General features: G+C 41.6%; 1 protein-coding gene across 4 annotated transcripts in view; it reads left to right on the top strand.

Annotated features, from left to right (window-relative positions):
• Positions 1 to 21,607, top strand: part of LOC136857975 (solute carrier family 35 member F3) — a 406,908-nt gene that overhangs the window by 81,834 nt on the left and 303,467 nt on the right. For all 4 annotated transcript variants that reach the window (XM_067137123.2, XM_067137124.2, XM_067137121.2 and 1 more), the window contains exon 2: positions 13,001 to 13,193. In XM_067137123.2, the coding sequence (XP_066993224.1) occupies positions 13,049 to 13,193 (145 nt within the window). In that variant the 5' untranslated portion in view covers positions 13,001 to 13,048. The remainder of the gene's footprint in view (positions 1 to 13,000; positions 13,194 to 21,607) is intronic.

Genomic DNA, 21,607 nt, shown 5'->3' on the forward strand with positions numbered 1-21,607 from the left:
TTGCTAGAGGCTTTACGTCGCACCGACACAGTTAAGGCGACGATGGGATAAGAAAGGCCTAGGAGTGGGAAGGAAGCGGTCGTGTTCTTAATTAAGGTACAGCCCCAGCATTTGCCTGGTGTGAAAATGGGAAACCACGGAAAACCATCTTCAGGGCTGCCGACAGTGGGATTCGAACGCACTATCTCCCGGATGCAAGCTCATAGTCGTGCGCCCCTGACCGCACGGCCAACTCGCTCGGTCGCAAGTGAAAAATAAAAAAGGTCAGCAATATGTCACCCACTGCAATTCTTCATCTTGCAAAGTAAAACTGAACGTCGGAATTGGCACGCAGACAACGCATGTAGAGTGAAATGAAAGTGCCTGCTTAAGGCTGGTTTACACGGGTAGAGTAGTGAGGGTAGTAGAGTAGCAAGGAGAGTACACTCTCCCGTCTAATCTACCGATTCCAAGTATGGATCGTTTATACACAGTGTGTTGACGTTATTAATTGTGTGATGTTTAGTCAAAATGTCGTGTTCTCGAAGAATGTTGATCAAGAATTGTTTAGCTAGGTTTTCAAATAAAATTATATGAGGCGAATAGGCAAATAAGAGAAAGACGCCGGCAATCAGTCCCTCTGCTAAGGGAACTAATCATAGAGAATATGCTAGAGTATAAAATGTTTCTTCGGAAGACTCCAGTGAATCTCGAAGAACTTTTAAATATGGTGAATGGCAAATTAGAACGACAAGATACACCGATGCGAGATGCTATACCATCAATGTTGAAGCTCGTGGTAACATTACAGTTTTCTAGCAACAGGTAACACCTACCAGAGCCTTTCTCCCTCTCTATCTATCTATCTATCTATCTATGTCTCTCTCTTAAGGATTTCATGCGTGATACGAAGGATCCTTCAGAGAAAATTTAGAATAGAGAATTTCAACTTACAAGAGAGTCACTTTTTTGTTTCCTTTCGCAGTTTTAACTATTGCATCCATAACTGCCAACCATTTCACACTGGGAATATATGTATCAGCTGGACGTGAACCATAATTTTTAGACACTTAATTCTTAATACACACTGGATTGTAAGTAAATCTTAGGTGCTTTTGTTCGTTTTATGCTTTTGCTGTTACTCGTTTATTCCAAAGCCTACCTCTACCAATTTTTCTACGATTTCTACCTCAGTGGCTTGTCTCTTATTTCGATTCTTATACTTAATGGTGCTCTGATTCCATAAATAGTCGTGTTCGGTGTATAGCTCCTCAAGTCGCAACGTTTCCTCCTCCATAAACTTCATTTTAATGTTCTGAAAAGAAGATAAATCACCTCACGACAGAACGCTTTCTGCCAGAAGGTGAACAGTGTCCTACTCTACTGAACGAGCGTGTTTATACAGGTAGAGTTCATGGGCGAGTGAGAACTTCGACATGGGTGGGAGTAGTAGAGTAGAGCAACTTTGTCACATGTTTCTAGTGACCCGGCTCTACTAGGTACTGTCCACTCAACTCTACTGGCGTGCTGTCATGTTTATACGGATATAGTTACTCTACCCGTGTAAACCAGCCTTTAGGGTAATAATGCCACCCTGTTTGCCGGCTGTCTTTGAGTGAAACTCAGGTCCATGTGACTATCGTTTCCAATACCCCCTCCCCCATAACGGAACACGTCTTTACCGCCGGAACTATACAACCCGTATTATTATTATTATTATTATTATTATTATTATTATTATTATTATTATTATTATTATTAACTACTTTTACGGTTTTCGGAGACGGAGACGCTTACTTGGCATAATTTTATCCCGCAGAATTTCTTTTACGTACCAGTAAATCTACCGACACGGGATTGACTTATCTGAGCACCTTCAATTACCACCGGACTGAGCCAGGATCGAACCTGCCAACTTAAACTCAAAAAACCAGCGTCTCAACCGTCCGAGTCACTCAAGTCTGCATAATAATAATAATAATAATAATAATAATAATAATAATAATAATAATAATAATAATAATGTTATTGCCGGGCTGAGTGGCTCAGACGCTGGCCTTCTGACCCCAACTTGGCAGTTTCGATCCTGGCTCAGTCCGGTGGTATTTGAAGGTGCTCAAATACGTCAGCCTGGTGTCGGTAGATTTACTGGCACGTAAATGAACTCCTGCGGGACTAAATTCTGGCACCTCGGCGTCTCCGATAACATTATTAACATTATTAAAATAACGTTATTGGCTTTACGTCCCAGTAACTACATTTTTTACGCCGAGGTGCCGAAATTTAGTCCCTCAGGAGTTCTTTTACTGCCAGTAAATTTACCGTCACGAGACTGACGTATTTGAGCACCTTCAATTACCATTATTATTATTATTATTATTATTATTATTATTATTATTATTATTATTATTATTATACTAGTGGAAAGAGAGTAAGTTAATCTCCATGTCCGATATCGCTGTCTTCAAAATGTATCATTAATTTTTACACGTACTCCCCCGCTCTTCTCGTCTCAAAGGCGGCCGGCTGGCTGTGACATTTGTATAACGAACATACTCAGTTTCTATGGTGAACTGAATTATCCAGTGTTCACCGAGCTGTCGGCATTTACGTCACTAGCATTAGCAATTAGCCGGCTAATGTCAGAGAGCTTACAGTTTAAAGGTCTGCAGAACAATGATGCACTATGGTGAACTCATTAAATTTATATCAGCTCGCAAGCTCTTCCCGTTATAATGAGCAATTACAAGGATATCAAAAGCTAAATGAGACTTAGGATATATGAAATAGCCTTGTGAGTGGCTTACAAAGAATATTTCTTCGTTATAGACACTGAAATTCAATTTCAACCGTTGTCATTTAGACTTGGCTGTACCGTTCGACTGTACGAGGTTCTACTCTCTTTACAGATATGCTTACTGTAAAATATTCAGACAGTAGGTTCGCTTAGTTCCGGATTTGCAATTTCAAACCCTTCAGGATTCAAACCGACATAGACAGTAGTAATATATAAAATGGCAAATATGAATCTCGAACTTAGTGAAAACCAAAATCCTCAGCATGTTTCCAATTATTCAACTGGGTCAAGAACGGAATGAATGAAGCAGCGAAGAAAGGAATTGTGCCGGCTGCCGAAGCCTGTCACACTCCTCTGGGGCAATGATTAATGACTGACAAATGAAATGATATTGGAGGATGTTGCTGGAATGAAAGATGACGGGGAAAACAGGAGTACCCGGAGAAAAACTTGTCCTGCCCCTGCTTTGTCCAGCACAAATTACACGTGGAGTGATCGGAATTTGAACCACGGAGCCCTGCGGTGGGAGGCCGGCGCGCTGCCGCCTGATTCATTGAGGTTCTCCTCGATCTTAGAATAACCGCAAAGTATAGCAAAATATTCATTTTCAAATATGTTTGCAAATAGCATAGTAGGTTTAAGTTGTATTTATTCATGCTGACAAAAGAAATTAAAACGACCGGGCGAGTTGGCCGCGCGTGGTTAGAGGCGCGCGGCTGTGAGCTTGCATCCGGGAGATAATGGGTTCGAACCCCACTGTCGGCAGCCCTGAAGATGGTTTTCCGTGATTTCCCATTTTCACACCAGGCTGTACCTTAATTAAGGCCACGGCCACTTCCTTTGAAATCCTAGGCCTTTCCTATCCCATCGTCGGCATAAGACCTATCTGTGTCGGTACGACGTAAAGCAAATAGCAAAAAAAGTTAAAACGCGCGTTACACATGACTGGTGTAAACATTTTCATACTTACTATAAATGCCATTTTATGTTCACTACGGAATACTCTTGTGTAAGAACTATTTCTGAAGAATAAATAGCCTCTAGAGAAAATGTACTTAAGTATTTATTTATCTACTCTATTGTGTTTGTAGTGCTATATTAATACTAATTGTAATGTACCACTGATTACTTCATATTGTAGTTATCGAGTTTACCTACTGGTAAGTTTAGTTTCCCTTTTAGACTTACCAGATGTCTTGAGCGTGTTCTTGCACCTTTCCGTGAATTCTTCCTCATATCGTGACTATGGAATTCATGCCACTTCCCAGTCATGCACATTCTCTTCTTAATAAGCTACCTTATTGATTTATTTCATGAATATAAGATTAACAAACTGAAAACAAATACTCCTTTCCCAAGCATACGTTAGTCTCAAACTCTTAGGCTCTGTGTTGAAAATACGAAGTTGTAAGATATTTTTCTCCAAATATCCATCTTTATCTTCAAGTCCTGCTTTTCTCCTCACTCGATTGTGAATGCAAACGAATACACCTTCAAAAATCTGGGACTCCCTGTCATGTGACTTTCGGCATCTCTCATGCGTTTTTCTCGCACATTAACTCCAGAGAAATAGTAGAGTATTCACATATTATAAGTTCTGGAGAATGTTTCAGACCTTAACTTCACCATCATGCAGAGCAGACATCACCATATCACAGTATATTAGACAAGTTTCATACGCACAGGGAGATGATGAGCATGTCTGGATCTCTGAAATAAGGTGACTATGACCTGTAAACTAAACTCTCTTCATCACCAGCGCAGAGATTCTGAAATAACTGGGGACTTCTCCCAGTACCCACATACAAGGGCTCCCTGTATCAAGGCGGAACTCAGTAAAAATCAGTCTAAAACGCGACATGCACAGAACATAAAAACACCTAGTTTATTGGACTTACAAGACACACAACCTCAAAAGCCAAACCAAATAGGCACAATGGCCCTGGCTCTGCAGCTCTAGAAACCAGTTTAGTAGTGATGCATTGGAATTAAACGGAAACCGAGGCGGATGCAAGTTCTCGAGAATTCTGAAACAATTAAAAGATAAATGGCACGGTTGGAATTATAACGACACTAAAACAACACTTCTCCTAGTATCCATAAGATGCATGACCAACAACAACGTTACATTCCGGCAGTTGTCAAAAGTGGAGGTGAGTATTGTTTAAAAAAAGAAGTACTACTATGCAACCATCCTCTATATAACACTAATTAGAGAGATAAAAAATGAAGGTATCGACCAAAGGAAGACCAGGGCCCGGAAGGGCGTAAAAGTGACTCCCTAGGCCTCCCAACGTAACATCGTCGGGGTCGGAAAAGAACAAGATTTGGCCACGGTATGTCGGATAGGATAGATGAAAGTGAGGAGCCAGGCAAAAGTAAGTGGAAGCAATGCCAGGACTCAGATCAGGGCCCCGTTGTCACCAACCTACGCTCCTAAGTTGAGAGACACTGGGGCCTCTTTTAGTCGTCTCTTACGACAGGCAGGTTATACCGTGGCTGTTATTCTATTAACCCCACCCGCAAGGGGTGTAGTTGTGAGGAAAAGGACACTAAATTTTACTCAGATACACCGGGAAAGAGTGAGAGTGTACACACAAATACATAGTTAAAGTGAGAGGGTATCAAAGCCAGGTTGCGAGTTTCACCAAGTGAAATGTCCTCTCAGTTTTAATTACCGTGTTAATGGAGTGAAAGTGCCTCTTGGGGACCACTGTAAGTACCTAGGTGTTAATATAAGGAAATATATTCTAATCACACTTACGGGGTGTATACAGGTTGTTTGAAAAATAACTCCCTAGTTTTAAGTATAAATTTAATGGGGATATTAACGAAAACTACATCAGTGAGTACATACCATGAAAGAGAGTTCCTTCAAGTTTTGTTTAATGTTAGCAAACAACGTGGGATCCATTTGTTGCCCCACACACATTGCTTCTGAGCTGCTCTGCACCGCATTGCACGCGCGCCAGGACTGAACTGAGGGAACGGAGGAAACAAACAGCACTAGCGCCGACTCAAGGTCAAGCGACCTGTCAACTGCAGGGGAGCCAAACTTGGAGAATTGATGGATCACACACCACAAACTAAAACAGTGTATGTCACTTTGTACAGATTACAGGACATATTACAACTAGGGAGTCCTTTTTCAAACACCCCGTATACAAGTTACAGATCTCTTCACATAATCATGAGGATATTTAGGGTTTGTAGCAAAGATGTAAAGGAGAGGGCGTACAATTCACCTGTAAGATCCCCAATTACAGTAGAATTCCAATGTATGGGACAGTCACCATAATGATTTGATTCCGGTAAAATAGTAGTGTTACGGAAATCTTACAAACACGGTGGGCTGGGAGGAGTTGAAAGTAAGGAGACGAGTTGCTCGACTAAGTGGTATGTTCCAAGCTGTCAGTGGAGAGATGGCGTGGAATGACATTAGTAGACGAATAAACTTGAGAGGAGTTTTTAAAGGAGGATAGATCACAATATGAAGATGAGGTTGGAAATTAAGAAGACATTAGGGACAAATATTCCTTTATAGGAAGAGGAATTAGAGATTGGAATAATTTCCAACTTTGAAATCATTTAACAAATGACTAGTCAAACAACTGATAAGGAATCTGACACCTGTGTGACAGCACTAAATGCAGATGAGTGGTAACTTGATTGATTGATTGATTGATTGATTGATTGATTGATTGATTGATTGATTTTGTTTACGACGCAACCGATCACTTTAACGGACCCCTCTTTTGATAGTTCAAGAGAATCGATCGCAATTAAAGGGACGTTAGCCAGTTAGCAGTAATAATAATAATAATAATAATAATAATAATAATAATAATAATAATAATAATAATAATAGCTGTACCATTCGAGTTGGGTACGAAGTTTGGGTCATGTTGCTGTGATCTTGCATTCAGTAGATAGTGGGTTCGACCTCGAGTAGTGATATAAATGGCGTGTGGCCACCAGAGAGGCCTGCTGCAGGTCTTTAGAGTCAACACCGTACAAGTGACTTGCGCGGCTGTGAGGGTGGGGTCCTACCTATGATGAATTTTAATGCTGAAGAAGGTATATACACCCATCCCCCGAGCCATTCATGGTTAAAATCCGCGGCCCGGCCGGGAATCGAAACCGGGACCCTCTAGAAACGAGCACGCTAATCATTTAGCCATGGAGCCGGATAAATGAAATGAAATGGCGTATGGCTTTTAGTGCCGGGAGTGTCCGAGGACAAGTTCGGCTCGCCAGATGCAAATCTTTTGATTTGACGTCCTTAGGCGACCTGCGCGTCGTGATGAGTATGTAATGATGATGAAGACGACACATACACCCGTGCCAGCGAAATTAACCAATCATGGTTAAATTTCCCGACCCTGCCGGCAATCGAACCCGGGACCCCTGTGACCAAAGGCCAGTGCGCTAACCATTTAGCCATGGAGCCGGAGAGAGCAGTGATGACAGACCATTGTCTGACGCCCGGCAATGTCGGCAAACCACCAAACGATTCTGTGAAGCAGTATTGTATACTGCAACGGAGTATGATTTTTTTTGCTAGTGACCCAACGTCGCACTAACACATAGAAGGTTTTCGGCGCCGGAAGGGCTAGGACTGGGAAGGAAGCGGCCGTGGCCTTTACAGCCCCAGTATTTGCCTGGTGTGAAAATAGGAACTCACGGAAAACCATCTTCAGGGCTGCCGAAGGTGGGATTCAAATCCATCGTCTCCCGAATGCAAGCTCACAGCCGCGCCCGCACGGCTAACTCGCTCGGTCCGAGTATGAAAGTTTCGGCCGGGTCTGGTTATGTTCGGACCTTTCTGTTTGTGTCAAATGTCTCTCTTCGCGTTACACCCTTCTTTGTCCGGCTCCTTGGCTGAATGGTCAGCGTAGGGGCCTTCGGTTTAGAGGGCCCCGGGTTCAATTCCCAGCCGGGTCGGGGATTTTATTATTAAAATATTAATTCCATTGGTTTGGGGCCTGATTGTTTGTGCTCTCCCAATATCCTTGCAACTCACACATCACACGCAGTATTATCCTCCACTACAATAACATCCAGTTTCCTATACACAGCAGACGCCGCCCACCCCCGTCGAAGGGTCTACCTTGCAAGAACTGCATCAGACTAGGATTAGCCACACGAGTGTGTATTATTATTATTATTATTATTATTATTATTATTATTATTATTATTATTATTATTATTATTGTAGCAGATCAAACTCGAAGAAAGAAAAGATAAAGACAAAATAAAAATCCACTGTTCCCATCTCCGTGATGGTGATTCTCTTGGTGTCTTATTATGGCATTTGTTTTGTCATTTCAGATAGACTCATCAGTCACACCTTGAATGTGCATACATTATCACATGCTGGCTACATAGTAGATGTCTGTTAATTTTTTTGAACTGATATTGAATGGATCTGAACGCGTACTGTTGGGCTTTCAGTTTACTGCGAGAGCACTCCAGCAAGGTATCAATCATACTATTGACGATAACATTAAATGAAGGTGAATTTCCAGCTGAATAGCTTTCATACTTCGTACAAGTTGATGATCTCCAATGTGCGTGATATGGCGTGTGGACCTGCGCATCAGAGTTATCAAAGGCATCGTTCTGGAATTAGATCTTGAAGTGTACTCCATCATTTACTTAGATATTGCGTGCTGTGTTCTGTCTTAAATCAATAGGGGTTACCCCCTAGATAATTGAGTTTGATCACTCTTCTTAATTGATAAGCCTGTGACTGGCTGCGTACTGTAGTGAGCTATTGAACGTTGAAGTGCTGTTGCTCCATCGCTATGTTTCCTCAGAGAATGCCTCGGTTCGAATCCTGGTAAACCAAAGTAAGGTTTGAGAAATTTACGGTCACATCCGAGTGACTTAGACTTACAACCGTTGCTCTTGTTTTAAGATGTACTAGCAGTTTCCTGTTGGCTCCGCCCGCAATGTACAAAGTATGGTGTTGTTCGTTACTATCCTCACGGATGTATTTGCAAAGTTTCGAGTTAATGAAATAAAGCACATGATCTGCTGTGGTAATAGAATGTAATATTATGTCAACAAAATACTTGAAAATACATCACACAAAGAAATTGAATTAAATGTTCCTTGGAACAACACTACGCGCCGAACTGTTAAAAAATCCTTCAAAGATGTTCGTCATGGAGACAAATCTACTTATAACTTTTCTCAGAATCTACCAATTAAAGTAGTTATTACCTCAAAAGAAAGCGCTTGATCTACTGAGTGTTTTTAGACCAAAACGAACTGCGTATCTCAATTAGAGCGAAAAACATGATTGCTTCAATGAGAAAAAATATTGAAGAAATGAGACGTCAAATTGAATGTGCACTCATAACTTTCCTCAGAATCAACCAATTTTAATATTTAAGAGCTGAAATGAAAGAGCTTAATCCAATGAGTGTTCTTAGGCCAAAATGAACTCCGTACCTTAATTAGAACCAAAGATATGATTGCTTCAAACAGATAAAAAAATTGAAAAATCAAATAATTTGAGGAAAGCGGAAGTTAAGTGATTTATAGTACCTGATGAAAATCTGTGTATGAATACCTTTCAGTTAAAAAATGAAGGAAATCGACCTGATAGAATGGCCGGACTGACTGACTTTAGTTTTCATAAAAAAAATTAAATATATAGATATTTTCATAAACTTCTGAGCTTGTTATTTGTAGTTGAATAGACCTTCACCTATTTTGCTGAAGGTTACGGAATGGAATCTCGGCACAAATACTTGACATTTAAGAGAAGCTGGTGTCAATACCTTTACTGCCACTTTACTTTCCATGACAGAATCTCGGAACTACAGCGCCCTTTGACTGGGCTGATGTTCAAGATGTCCCAGCCCCCTATGAACGAAGCAGCAAAAATACCGACAATAGTTTTCTTTAGAATTTGTTTACGTCACACCGACACAGATAAGTCTTATAGTGACGATGGGATGAGCAAGGCTTAGGAGTGTGAAGAAAGCGGTCGTGGCCTTAATTAAGGTACAGCCACAACATTTGCCTGGTGTGAAAATGGGAAACGACGGAAAACCATCTTCAGGGCTGCTGATAGTGGGGTTCGAACCCACTGTCTCCCACTGACAGTAGTTAAAGGGACGTTAAACACACAATTTTAATTATGTTATGTGGAGGGAAGAGCGCAGATATATTGGTTTAGCCGTTTGACTCAAGTCGAGAGTTCTACAGTAGGTTATGATTCCGGCGACTTCACATAGAATCTTCATTAGGACCGGTGCATGTTTGTAGGAAGAGCACCTCTGGTCGAGATCCAATTTGAGTCTGATTACGCCACCAACCACACACTTCGGGGGAAGGATGATATAGAAAACAATTAGGACCTACTGTCACCAGTTGACCCATATTTTATTGCTCCACAAAAGGACCAGAAGTTGAATTCCAAGATTTGAATCCTGGTGCTGAGAGCTACTCTCTTGACTCTAACTCTTTCTTCCTTCCATTCGATGATGGTATACGAGTACTTCACAAATTAGCATACGCTAATAATTAACCTCCATAATTACAGTTCAAAACGCAATACCTATACTACAGGTTTCCACGCTCACAAGTACACGAGGCTAATGTTTAAAATTGTTTTAGTACCTGTTACGTATCAGCAGGAATTTTGGGGCTTCAGTGATAGACGTCAGTACAAGATGAACTGTGTCTTGCTTCAGCAGGCTATATGAGCTATAGGAGGCTATGACAACTTGTGTGTTAAGTACATGAACTACAAGAGACCATGGCTATTTATGTGTTAAGTAACATGAGTTATAGGAGGCCATGCTATTTGTTAAGTAACATGAGCTGGGTGGACGTCTGTACTAATAATGTACTGTGCCTTGATTCCACAGGTGACATGAGCCATAGGAGACCATGACTACTAGTGTTAAATAACGTGAGCCATGATTGATTTTATTAAATAACACGAGCTGGATCGACGTAGATACTAAAGATGTACACTACCTTGCTCCCGCAAGTGATATGAGCTGTGGGAGTTTACGGCTACTTGTATGTTAAGTGATATGAGCTGTGGGAGACCGTGGCTACTTGTACGTTAAGTGATATGAGCTGTGGGAGACCGTGGCTACTTGTACGTTAAGTGATATGAGCTGTGGGAGACCGTGGCTACTTGTACGTTAAGTGATATGAGCTGTGGCAGACCGTGACTACTTGTATGTTAAGTGATATGAGCTGTAGGAGACCGTGACTACTTGCATGTTAAGTGATATGAGCTGTGGGAGACAATGACTACTTGTATGCTAAGTGATATGAGCTGTGGGAGACAATGACTACTTGTATGTTAAGTGATATGAGCTGTGGGAGACCGTGACTACTTGCATGTTAAGTGATATGAGCTGTGGGAGACCTGACTACTTGTATGTTAAGTGATATGAGCTGTGGGAGACCGTGACTACTTGTATGTTAAGTGATAAGAGCTGTGGGAAACCATGTCTACTTGTATGTTAAGTGATATGAGCTGTAGGAGTCCAAAACTACTTGTATATTAAGTGGTACGAGCTGTGGGAGACCATGAATACTTGTATGTTAAGTGATATGAGCTGTAAGAGACCAAAACTACTTGTATGCTACGTGATATGAGCTGTGGGAGACAATGACTACTTGTATGCTAAGTGATATGAGCTGTGGGAGACAATGACTACTTGTATGCTAAGTGATATGAGCTGTGGGAGACAATGACTACTTGTATGCTAAGTGATATGAGCTGTAGGAGACAATGACTACTTGTATGCTAAGTGATATGAGCTGTGGGAGACAATGACTACTTGTATGCTAAGTGATATGAGCTGTGGGAGACAATGACTACTTGTATGCTAAGTGATATGAGCTGTGGGAGACAATGACTACTTGTATGCTAAGTGATATGAGCTGTGGGAGACAATGACTACTTGTATGCTAAGTGATATGAGCTGTGGGAGACAATGACTACTTGTATGCTAAGTGATATGAGCTGTGGGAGACAATGACTACTTGTATGTTAAGTGATATGAGCTGTAGGAGACCATGACTACTTGTATGCTAAGTGATATGAGCTGTGGGAGACAATGACTACTTGTATGCTAAGTGATATGAGCTGTGGGAGACAATGACTACTTGTATGCTACGTGATATGAGCTGTGGGAGACAATGACTACTTGTATGCTACGTGATATGAGCTGTGGGAGACAATGACTACTTGTATGCTAAGTGATATGAGCTGTGGGAGACAATGACTACTTGTATGCTACGTGATATGAGCTGTGGGAGACAATGGCTACTTGTATGCTAAGTGATATGAGCTGTGGGAGACAATGACTACTTGTATGCTAAGTGATATGAGCTGTGGGAGACAATGACTACTTGTATGCTACGTGATATGAGCTGTGGGAGACAATGACTACTTGTATGCTACGTGATATGAGCTGTGGGAGACAATGACTACTTGTATGCTAAGTGATATGAGCTGTGGGAGACAATGACTACTTGTATGCTACGTGATATGAGCTGTGGGAGACAATGGCTACTTGTATGCTAAGTGATATGAGCTGTGGGAGACAATGACTACTTGTATGCTACGTGATATGAGCTGTGGGAGACAATGACTACTTGTATGCTAAGTGATATGAGCTGTGGGAGACAATGACTACTTGTATGCTACGTGATATGAGCTGTGGGAGACAATGGCTACTTGTATGCTAAGTGATATGAGCTGTGGGAGACAATGACTACTTGTATGTTAAGTGATATGAGCTATGGGAGACAATGACTATTTGCATGTTAAGTGATATGGGCTGTGGGAGTCCATGATTACCTACTTTTAATGTTAAGAGACATGAAATGACAGCAGGTCTTTTATATTTTGTCTAAATGGTGGTCTGAGTTGAGAAAGGTCAATGCATACTTTTGTTTCAGCGTGTTAGCATAAACTGAAGAAGACTACAGATTGCTAGATGGTGGCAGTAGCTGAAAATAGTCCTAATTCAAGTTTCATCTTGTTTCAAACGATGGGATGAGTTGAGGGAGCCATGAATACTTTTGTTTCAGGGTACTGACATGTACCGTGTTCTCCTATAGATCACGGCAGCAGCTGAAAGAAGTAATGATTTATACTGTACAGTATTTTCGGCGACATAAGAGTTTCTGATCTCAGTGGTTACTTGAAAAGTGTAATGTTTATGTGTCTCGTTTTAGTGTGGCGAAATGAGCTGAGTGGAGGCGGCCGAGCCAGGCGGCTCTGCCATGAGGGACGGTGACATCCCCACCATCTTTAACCCGCGACGTGTGCGCACTCCGAGCGTGGTGGTGACAGGTGAGGAGCAGCCCCGCGGCAGCGTGCCTAACGGGCCATTCGCCAGTTCAGCTCACCTGCAGCACACTGATTCTGGTAAGAAGATAGTCATTTACAAATTGTGAAAGTGTTTAGTCTGTAACAAAAAGTAAATGTGGATTTTACTGCTATTGATAAGATTCAGCGCAATAGCGATTCTTTTGAAGGACATCCTTTCTTTCTTTTGTTGCCAGGAATACAACCAGTCGCGAGTTTTCCCGTATACTGCGCGTACCAAGCTAGGAGACACATGGAATAGAGCGACTAGTTTCCTTTCACTTTAGTTGTATCTGATATTGTTCTTCTTCTACCGCTTTTCCCACACTGTAGGGTCGCGGGTGTGAACCATGTAGCACATGTGGACTTGGTCCTGTTTTACTGCTGGATGCCCTTCCTGACGCCAATCCTCTATGGAGGGATGTAATCACTATTGCGTGTTTCTGTGGTGGTTGATAGTGAGGTGTGTTGTCTGAATATTAGGAGGAAAGCATTGGGACAAACACAAACATCCAGTCCCCGAGCCAGAAAAATTAATCACACGTGATTAAAATCCCCGACCCGGCCAGGAATCGAATTCGGAATCCTCTGAACCCAAATCCTCAACGCTTTTATTTTGTGTGGCTATTTCTAGCCGAGTACATGTTATTGTGGTGGACGATAGTGTTGTGTGTGGTGTGTGAGTTGCAGGGATGTTGGAGACAGCACAAACATCCAGCCCCCGAGTCATTCGAATTAGCCAATTATTTTTAAAATCCCCTAACCGGTCTGGAATTAAACCCGGGACCCTCTGGACCAAAGGCCAGCACGCGAACCATTTAGCCATGGAGCCGAACGCCTCAACGCTGTTGATTCAGCCAAGTAGTCGGACTTCCATCGTATCTGGTATTAATAAATATAAAATATACTATCCAGTATGATACACAACAATAGATTTTCCTCTGACACCTAATGTCAAGTAAGATGCACAGTGATGGTTTAAACATGCGGCAATGCAGAGTTAGTACTCCGTACCGCATTACTGTACCAGTGGGGTAAGCTAATTTCGTACCTGTTGAATCAGAGCATGTTTTGTTATAACAGTAATGTGGTATATCCGTTTTATTTTCTGTTATACGTATGCTGTGAGGCCAGGGAGAAAACAAATCATTACATCGTTAAATCATTGAATTAAATAGTGTATTTGTTTCTTCTTTCTTCATCCGTTTACCCTCCAGGGTTGGTTTTTCCCTCGGACTCAGCGAGGGATCCCACCTCTACCGCCTCAAGGGTAGTATCCTGGAGCGTGAGACTTTTGGGTCGGGGGATACAACTGGGGAGGACCAGTATCTCGCCCAGGCGGCCTCCCTGCTATGCTGAATAGGGGCCTTGTGGGCGAATGAGAAGATCGGAAGAGATAGACAAGAAAGAGGGAAGGAAGCGGCCGGGGCCTAAGTTATGTACCATTCCAGCATTTACCTGGAGGAGAAGTGGGAAACCACGGAAAACCATTTCAAGGATGACTGAGGTGGGAATCGAATCCCTCTCTACTCAGTTGACCTCCCGAGGCTGAGTGGATCCCGTTCCAACCCTCGTACCACTTCTGAAATTTCGTGGCCGAGCCGGGAATTGAACCCGGGCCTCCGGAGGTGGCAGCTAATCACACTAACCACTACACCACTGAGGCGAACCAGTGTATTTATTAATACTGTATTTCTGACTAGCGAATGTACCCGTGCTTCGCTACGGTATTCTACATTGTATTTGAATATCGACGTAAATAGTGTACATGCAGTAAATAAAGATTGTTTTAAAATTGCATGTCTCTTAGCGTTATCCGAGAAAGAGCATGGGGAGGTCCCCGTACGTTGTTTCCAATGTAAAAAGTTTGTTATGTATTTGTGATATAACGGCAGGCTCACTTGTCTACTGCCATTCACAATCGAGTTGGGAAGTTTACATTATAATTGCAGGCCCCATTGCCTACTACGCGGACAGAATCGATTTGGGGAGTATCGTTAAAATGGCAGCCCCCTTTCCTACTTCCAGACAGATTACAGTTGAGGAGTTTTTATTATAACGGCAGGCAATTACCCTACTATCACTCGAAGTTGAGTTGTGCAGTTATCATTATAATGCCAGGTCCATTTTCCTACTTCCAGCTACCTTACTGCCAGTCACACCAAGTTGGTGAGTTTCCATCAAAATAGCGGGCCACTATGCCTAATGAAAGTCACATTTTAGATGAGGACATTTCTTTATAATGGCGGGCACCCTTGCCTACTGCCAAACACAATCGGGTAAGGGAGTTATAAACAAAACTGCATGCTCACTTGCCTTCTGCAAGTCAAATCGAGAAGTGAACTATTCATTACAATTGTAGACCTTCCTTACTAATGACAGTTACACAGGAGTTGGAGAAGGAGCCCTTTCATACTGCCAGTCAAAGTCGGTGTGGGGAGTACTGATTACAATATCAGACCCACCCTTTCTCGATAGCTAAAAATCGACATCAGTGAATATATATAGATCGACATACGAAAGTATATGCGTGTTTACAATATTGAAGACCTTCATTTACAGATTAACTGCTACTAAACGTACGTCATATCGACAAAGGATTATACCATAAGACACGCCGGATTTAGTGGCCTAACTGGCTGGTCATATGATATGTCATCTATTCTTGGGTCAGATTGAGTTAGAAACGTGGAACAGGGTAAAGGTTTGGTAAGATTATCTCACATTACATTACCTTTCGGATAATTATGTGACAGCTACATACATAGCATTTGGCTCACATATGCCTACTGGGTGGGCCGATTTTCGTGAAGAGTATGATGATTCTGTATTTCATATATGTAACTGAAAGTATGAATTATGCATGTGAAAATTCCAAATTGACTTAACATCTATTAATAGAGAAAAATCAAACGTAAATGGGATACAGATACGGCAAAAGTCAAAAGACCAAGGTTGTAGATCATTCCAAATTGAACGGAGATTGTGCAATCCGTTATGTGATAGGAATTTCCGAAGGTCTGCACCATCATTAAAATTGCCTGCATATTTCGATATTCTTCGGGGATAAAAAGTGAAAAATGTAATGATCTGGGATGTATTCCGTTCGTTACAGGCGAAAAGGTATAATTTTGTCAAATTTCAATTATCTTCTTTTTCTTCTGGCAGATTATGCCGCAATCTGGATTTTGGGCGAGGCGGATAAAAATTAGGACTTTCAGGAAACTAAACCAAAAATTATGGAGATGATCATTATTACCCCTTATAACGGAATGCTGTACGAAAATTTCGCCAAAATAGTCAGTGTAGAGGCACACAGTCGTTACGATTTGATTTATATAGATAAGGAATCTGCTCCATGTAAAACACCTTTTGGGCTATGTCCGCTGGACTTAACCTGCAAAAGTGACCATTTATGAAAAATGCACATGAAGAAAAAGGTTTAGAGGTGGAATTCCATCACGTTTGGTCGATTTCCAGTTAGGTTGGTCTTGTTCTGTATATATTGTGGAAGAGTAAAATCACCATTTCGGTTCCCTATAAACCGCCAGTCCATTCCGGAACATGAAATGTTATTTACGTTTAAAACCTACCTTTGGACAGGTGGATGCTAAATATAAATTTTGGTTCGAATGTCTTCAGTAGTTTTCAAGTTGTAAGGAATACGCTTTACACGCACCCGCTCGTGAGTTAAGTCCGATGGGACTTGTACAGAAAAACGGTCCGTTAATGATATCTCCCTTATTAATCCTGGTATCGAAATGATGCACATGAGAAAAAAAGTTTATAAATTAATTTCTACCAAGACAGGTAGATTTAAATTAACGTTGGTTGTGTATATTTTGTGGAAGTGCAAAATTACTGTTTCGGTTTCGTATAAACCCCCAGTCAGTTCAGGGATTTTGAAACAATATTTTTCCTAAAACCTATCAAGGACAGGTGTATTCTAAATATGAGTCTTGGTGGAAATACATCCAGTAGTTTGTAGCATTCGCGTACATACGGCGTAATTAAGGAAGAAAATAATACAGTTAAGAAAGTTGAAAGTAATAGAAAATGGATTATAACTGAGGACAGCCGGATAACGACAAATATGTAAATGCCAAGTTAACGTATTGGAAAATCAAATCCCCTCAATAAATTATGCTAGTGTGTGTTATGGATATAATAAAGCGGTAACAGAGGAGAAATTTAGATCCAGTGATTCCTAGGTAAACAAATAATAAGAAGATGACTAATGGTGTTATTACCTAATCTATTTGAGGGCGGTTATAACATCCAACGATATTCCGCCAATATCCCGCAGATAGGCCGATTGACGCCTCTCTTGCCTTCTACCCGAGGAACAACCACGAATTTAAAAGCATGATGAGGAAAATGGCAATACGTTACTTCCCTGCTGGCATGCAGTCAGAGACGTTGCCATGGTAACCTGTAGGTTCGTTGTCGTTCTGTCGGTCACTCAATGCAGAGCATGATACCAGCGGAAAATTGTAAATTTTTCCGTCATGTGAAGAGTAAGGTAAATTATGAACATAACGAAAGTTGTTTATAATGAAGAGACGTTTCACGTACGGTAAACTAAGTTTACAGAAAATCAATAGTATAAGAGAAAATGGAGGAAAACCATTCTGTTTTTCCTGTAAAACCCCGTCTATTCAAATATTTTAAAATAATATGCATACAGAAACCTTCCCCGGGAGGAGTATACTCTAAATATGAAGTTTAGTTGAGATCTATCCAGCCGTTTCGAAGTGATGGTGGAAAAACCACTCAGGTTTTCCTATAAACCCCCCGTCTATTCAAACATTTTAAAATGATATGCATATCGAATCCTTCCGCGGGATGAGTGTACTCTAAATATGAAGTTTGGTTGTGATCTATCCAGCCGTTTCGACGTGATGGTGGAGAAACCATTCTGGTTTTCCTATAAACCCCCCATGTATTCCAAGATTTTAAAATGATATGCATATCGAAACCTTGCCCGGGTTGAGTATACTCTAAATATGTAGTTTGGTTGAGATCTATCCAGCCGTTTCGACGTGATGGTGGAAAAACCATTCTGGTTTTCCTATAAACCCCCCGTGTATTCAAAGATTTTAAAACAATATGCATATCGAAACCTTCCCCGGGATGAGTATACTCTAAATATGAAGTTTGGTTGAGATCTATCCAGCCGTTTCGACGTGATGGTGGAACAGACAAACAAACAAACAGACAAACAAACAGACACGAAACGTAAAAACCACCGATTCGGTCTTGAGTTGACCTAAAACGGATAAATATCTGAAAAATTGGCAAAACAAAAGAAATTACAGACAGCGGACCCCCTACAATTTTATTTATATAGATTTTAAAAATCACAAATGTTCCGGACTGTGGCCACTCTTGAAAATAGCGAGTGGAGCTGTAATTCATATAACATGTACCCACAATAAGGACTGCACCTTTATGTCGATTTTACTGTCCCTATACGCCGACATACCAGTGAATGAACAGTCAACGTATCGAGCTCACCTGTCGCCATGGTAACCTGATTTGCAACATGACTTCTACAACTGAATGCAAGGATTTATAATTCAAAGAAGAAGTTTCTCGTGGTGATGACACAAATGCTATTTCTTCGGAGCGTCGATCTAAGATCTCTTGCTCCTACCTTGCACCATATGTTATGAACCTGCGTGTACTTGGAAATTGTGGAAGTGTAAAGTGTTGAATGCGAAGAAAGGAACGTTAAGGACGACACAAACACCCAGGCCAGGGATATTAATCATTAAAATTAAAAACCCCTGACCCGGCCGGGAGTCGAACTCCGGACCGCCGGGTGACAGACGGACGCATTGTCCCCTATACCGCGGGGCCGGACATATCTACCCCTAAGTGCCGTTTCCTGATACGGTGCCGGGGGTGAGGTGGAAATACATTTACATGGCATGGTTTTACTGGGTGCCCTCACTGACGCCAACCTCAGTTGAGCACATAATGAAGACCAAATAATAATAATAATAATAATAATAATAATAATAATAATAATAATAATAATAATATCCTCCTTTGCGGTGTAGTGCTCAGTGTGATTAGCTGCCACCTCCAGAGGCCCGGGTTCGATTCCAGGCTCTGCCACGAAATTTCGGAAGTGGTAAGAGGACTGGAACGGGGTCCACTCACCCTCTGAGTCAACTGAGTACAGGGGGGGGGTTCGATTCCCACCTCAGCAATTCTCGAAGTGGTTTTCCGTGGTTTCCCCACTTCTCCTCCAGGTAAATGCTGGAATGGTACCTAACCTAGACCACGGACGCTTTCTTCCCTCTTCCTGGTCTATCTCTCCCGATCTTCTCATCCCCCAACAAGGCCCCTGTTCATCATTGCAGGTAAGGGCACCTGGGCAGGTACTGGTCCTCCTACCCAGTTATATCCTCCCTGACCCAAAGTCTCACGTTCCAGGACATTGACTTTGAGGTGGTAGATGAGGGATCCCTCGTAGAGTACGAGGGAAAAACCAACCCTGTAGGGTAAACGGATTAAGAAATAATAATAATAATAATAATAATAATAATAATAATAATAATAATAATAATAATCTCTTTTGTTAGCGGTTTAATTGTTATTGATTTTACGTCCCACTACATTTTTATGGTTTTCGGAGAGAATGCTAGCTTTCTTTTCTGCTAGTGGCTTTACGTCTCACTGACACAGATAAGTCTTATGGCGACGATGGGATAGGAAAGGCCTAGGAGTTGGAAGGAAGCAGCCGTGACCTTAATTAAGGTATAGCCCCAGCATTTGCCTGGTGTGAAAATGGGAAACCACGCAAAACCATCTTCAGGGCTGCCGACAGTGGGATTTGAACCCACTATCTCCCGGATGCAAGCTCACAGCGGCGCGCCTCTAACCGCACGGCCAAGTCACCCGGTGCTAGCTTTATCATGTCACACTAACTCAAATGGGTTTTCAGTGACAATGGGATAAGAAAGTGCTAGACTTGGGAAGGAAGTACCCTTGGTCTTAATTAAGGTACAACCCCAGCACTTGCATGGTGTGAAACTGGGGAAACAACTGAATATCATCTTCAAGGCTGCCTATGGTGGAGTTCGAACCTACCAGCTCCCGACTTTAATCTACCAACTACTGCCCGTACCTTGCAGCGAATTTCCTTATAATAATAATAATAATAATAATAATAATAATAATAATAATAATAATAATAATAATAATAATAAGAATAAGAATAAGAATAATGAAAGCGAAGTATACAGTATATTGGCGGACGCGAGTTTACGGCGCTACACCGGAGAATGAGATATATTGATTTTGTAGTCCAGCCAGCCGAGTACCGTCTTGTGGGGCATGGCGCATCTTCACTTTCCACCACAACGTTTTCTGCAACGAAAAACCACCCTCTCATCATAGAGACAATAAGACTTCTTCCTGACTAGCAATTAATAATAATAATAATAATAATAATAATAATAATAATAATAATAATAATAATAATAATGCTGGGGCTGTACCTTAATTAAGGCCACGGCCGCTTCCTTCCCACTCCCAGCCCTTTCCTGTCCCATCGTCGCCATAAGACCTATCTGTGTCGGCGCGACGTAAAGCAACTAGCAATAATAATAATAATAATAATAATAATAATAATAATAATAATAATAATAATAATAATAATAATAATATAATAATAATCCGCCTCTGTGCTGTAGTGATTAGTGTGATTAGCTGCCCCCTCCCCCACCGGTTCTGCCACGAAATTTGGAAAGTAGTTTGAGGGCTGCAACGGGGTCCACTCAGCCTCGGGAGGTCAACTGAGTAGATGAGGGTTTGATTCCTGCCTCAACCATCCTCGAAGTGGTTTTCTGTGGTTTTCCCACTTCTCCTCCATGCAAATGCCGGGATGGTACCTAACTTAAGGCCACGGCCACTTCCTTCCCCGTTCCTTGTCCATCCCTTCCAATCTTTCCATCCCCCACAAGGCTTCTGTCCAAGCATAGCAGGTGAGGCCGCCTGGGCGAGATACTGGTCGTCCTCCCCAGTTGTATCCCCCTAACCGAATGTCTCACGCTCCAGGACGCTGCCTTGAGACGGTAGAGGTCGAATCCCTCGCTGAGTCAGAGGGAAAACCAACCCTGGAGGGTAAACAGATTAAGAAAGAATAATAATAATAATAATAATAATAATAATAATAATAATAATAATAATAATAATAATAATAATAATAATAATATCATTTCTAACAGTTACGGTCTTAAATAACGCGAAGATTTCGTTTCACGGAAGTAATTTAACTGGTCGAAAGGCAACAGCATGCAATTGCCATTTTCTGACATCATCAAAAGCCACTGATATCAGCCGGGATGAAACGCACGACCTTGGCAACAAAACGCCAACAACTAATCGACTGCGTCATTAAGATCGACTTGGGAGAACTACTGTAAAGATTGACAACAGTCAGCAGACGGAGAAGTAGATAT

The sequence above is a fragment of the Anabrus simplex genome, chromosome 1 (assembly GCF_040414725.1).
Source record: "Anabrus simplex isolate iqAnaSimp1 chromosome 1, ASM4041472v1, whole genome shotgun sequence".
In the NCBI taxonomy this organism is placed as follows: Eukaryota; Metazoa; Arthropoda; class Insecta; order Orthoptera; family Tettigoniidae; genus Anabrus; species Anabrus simplex.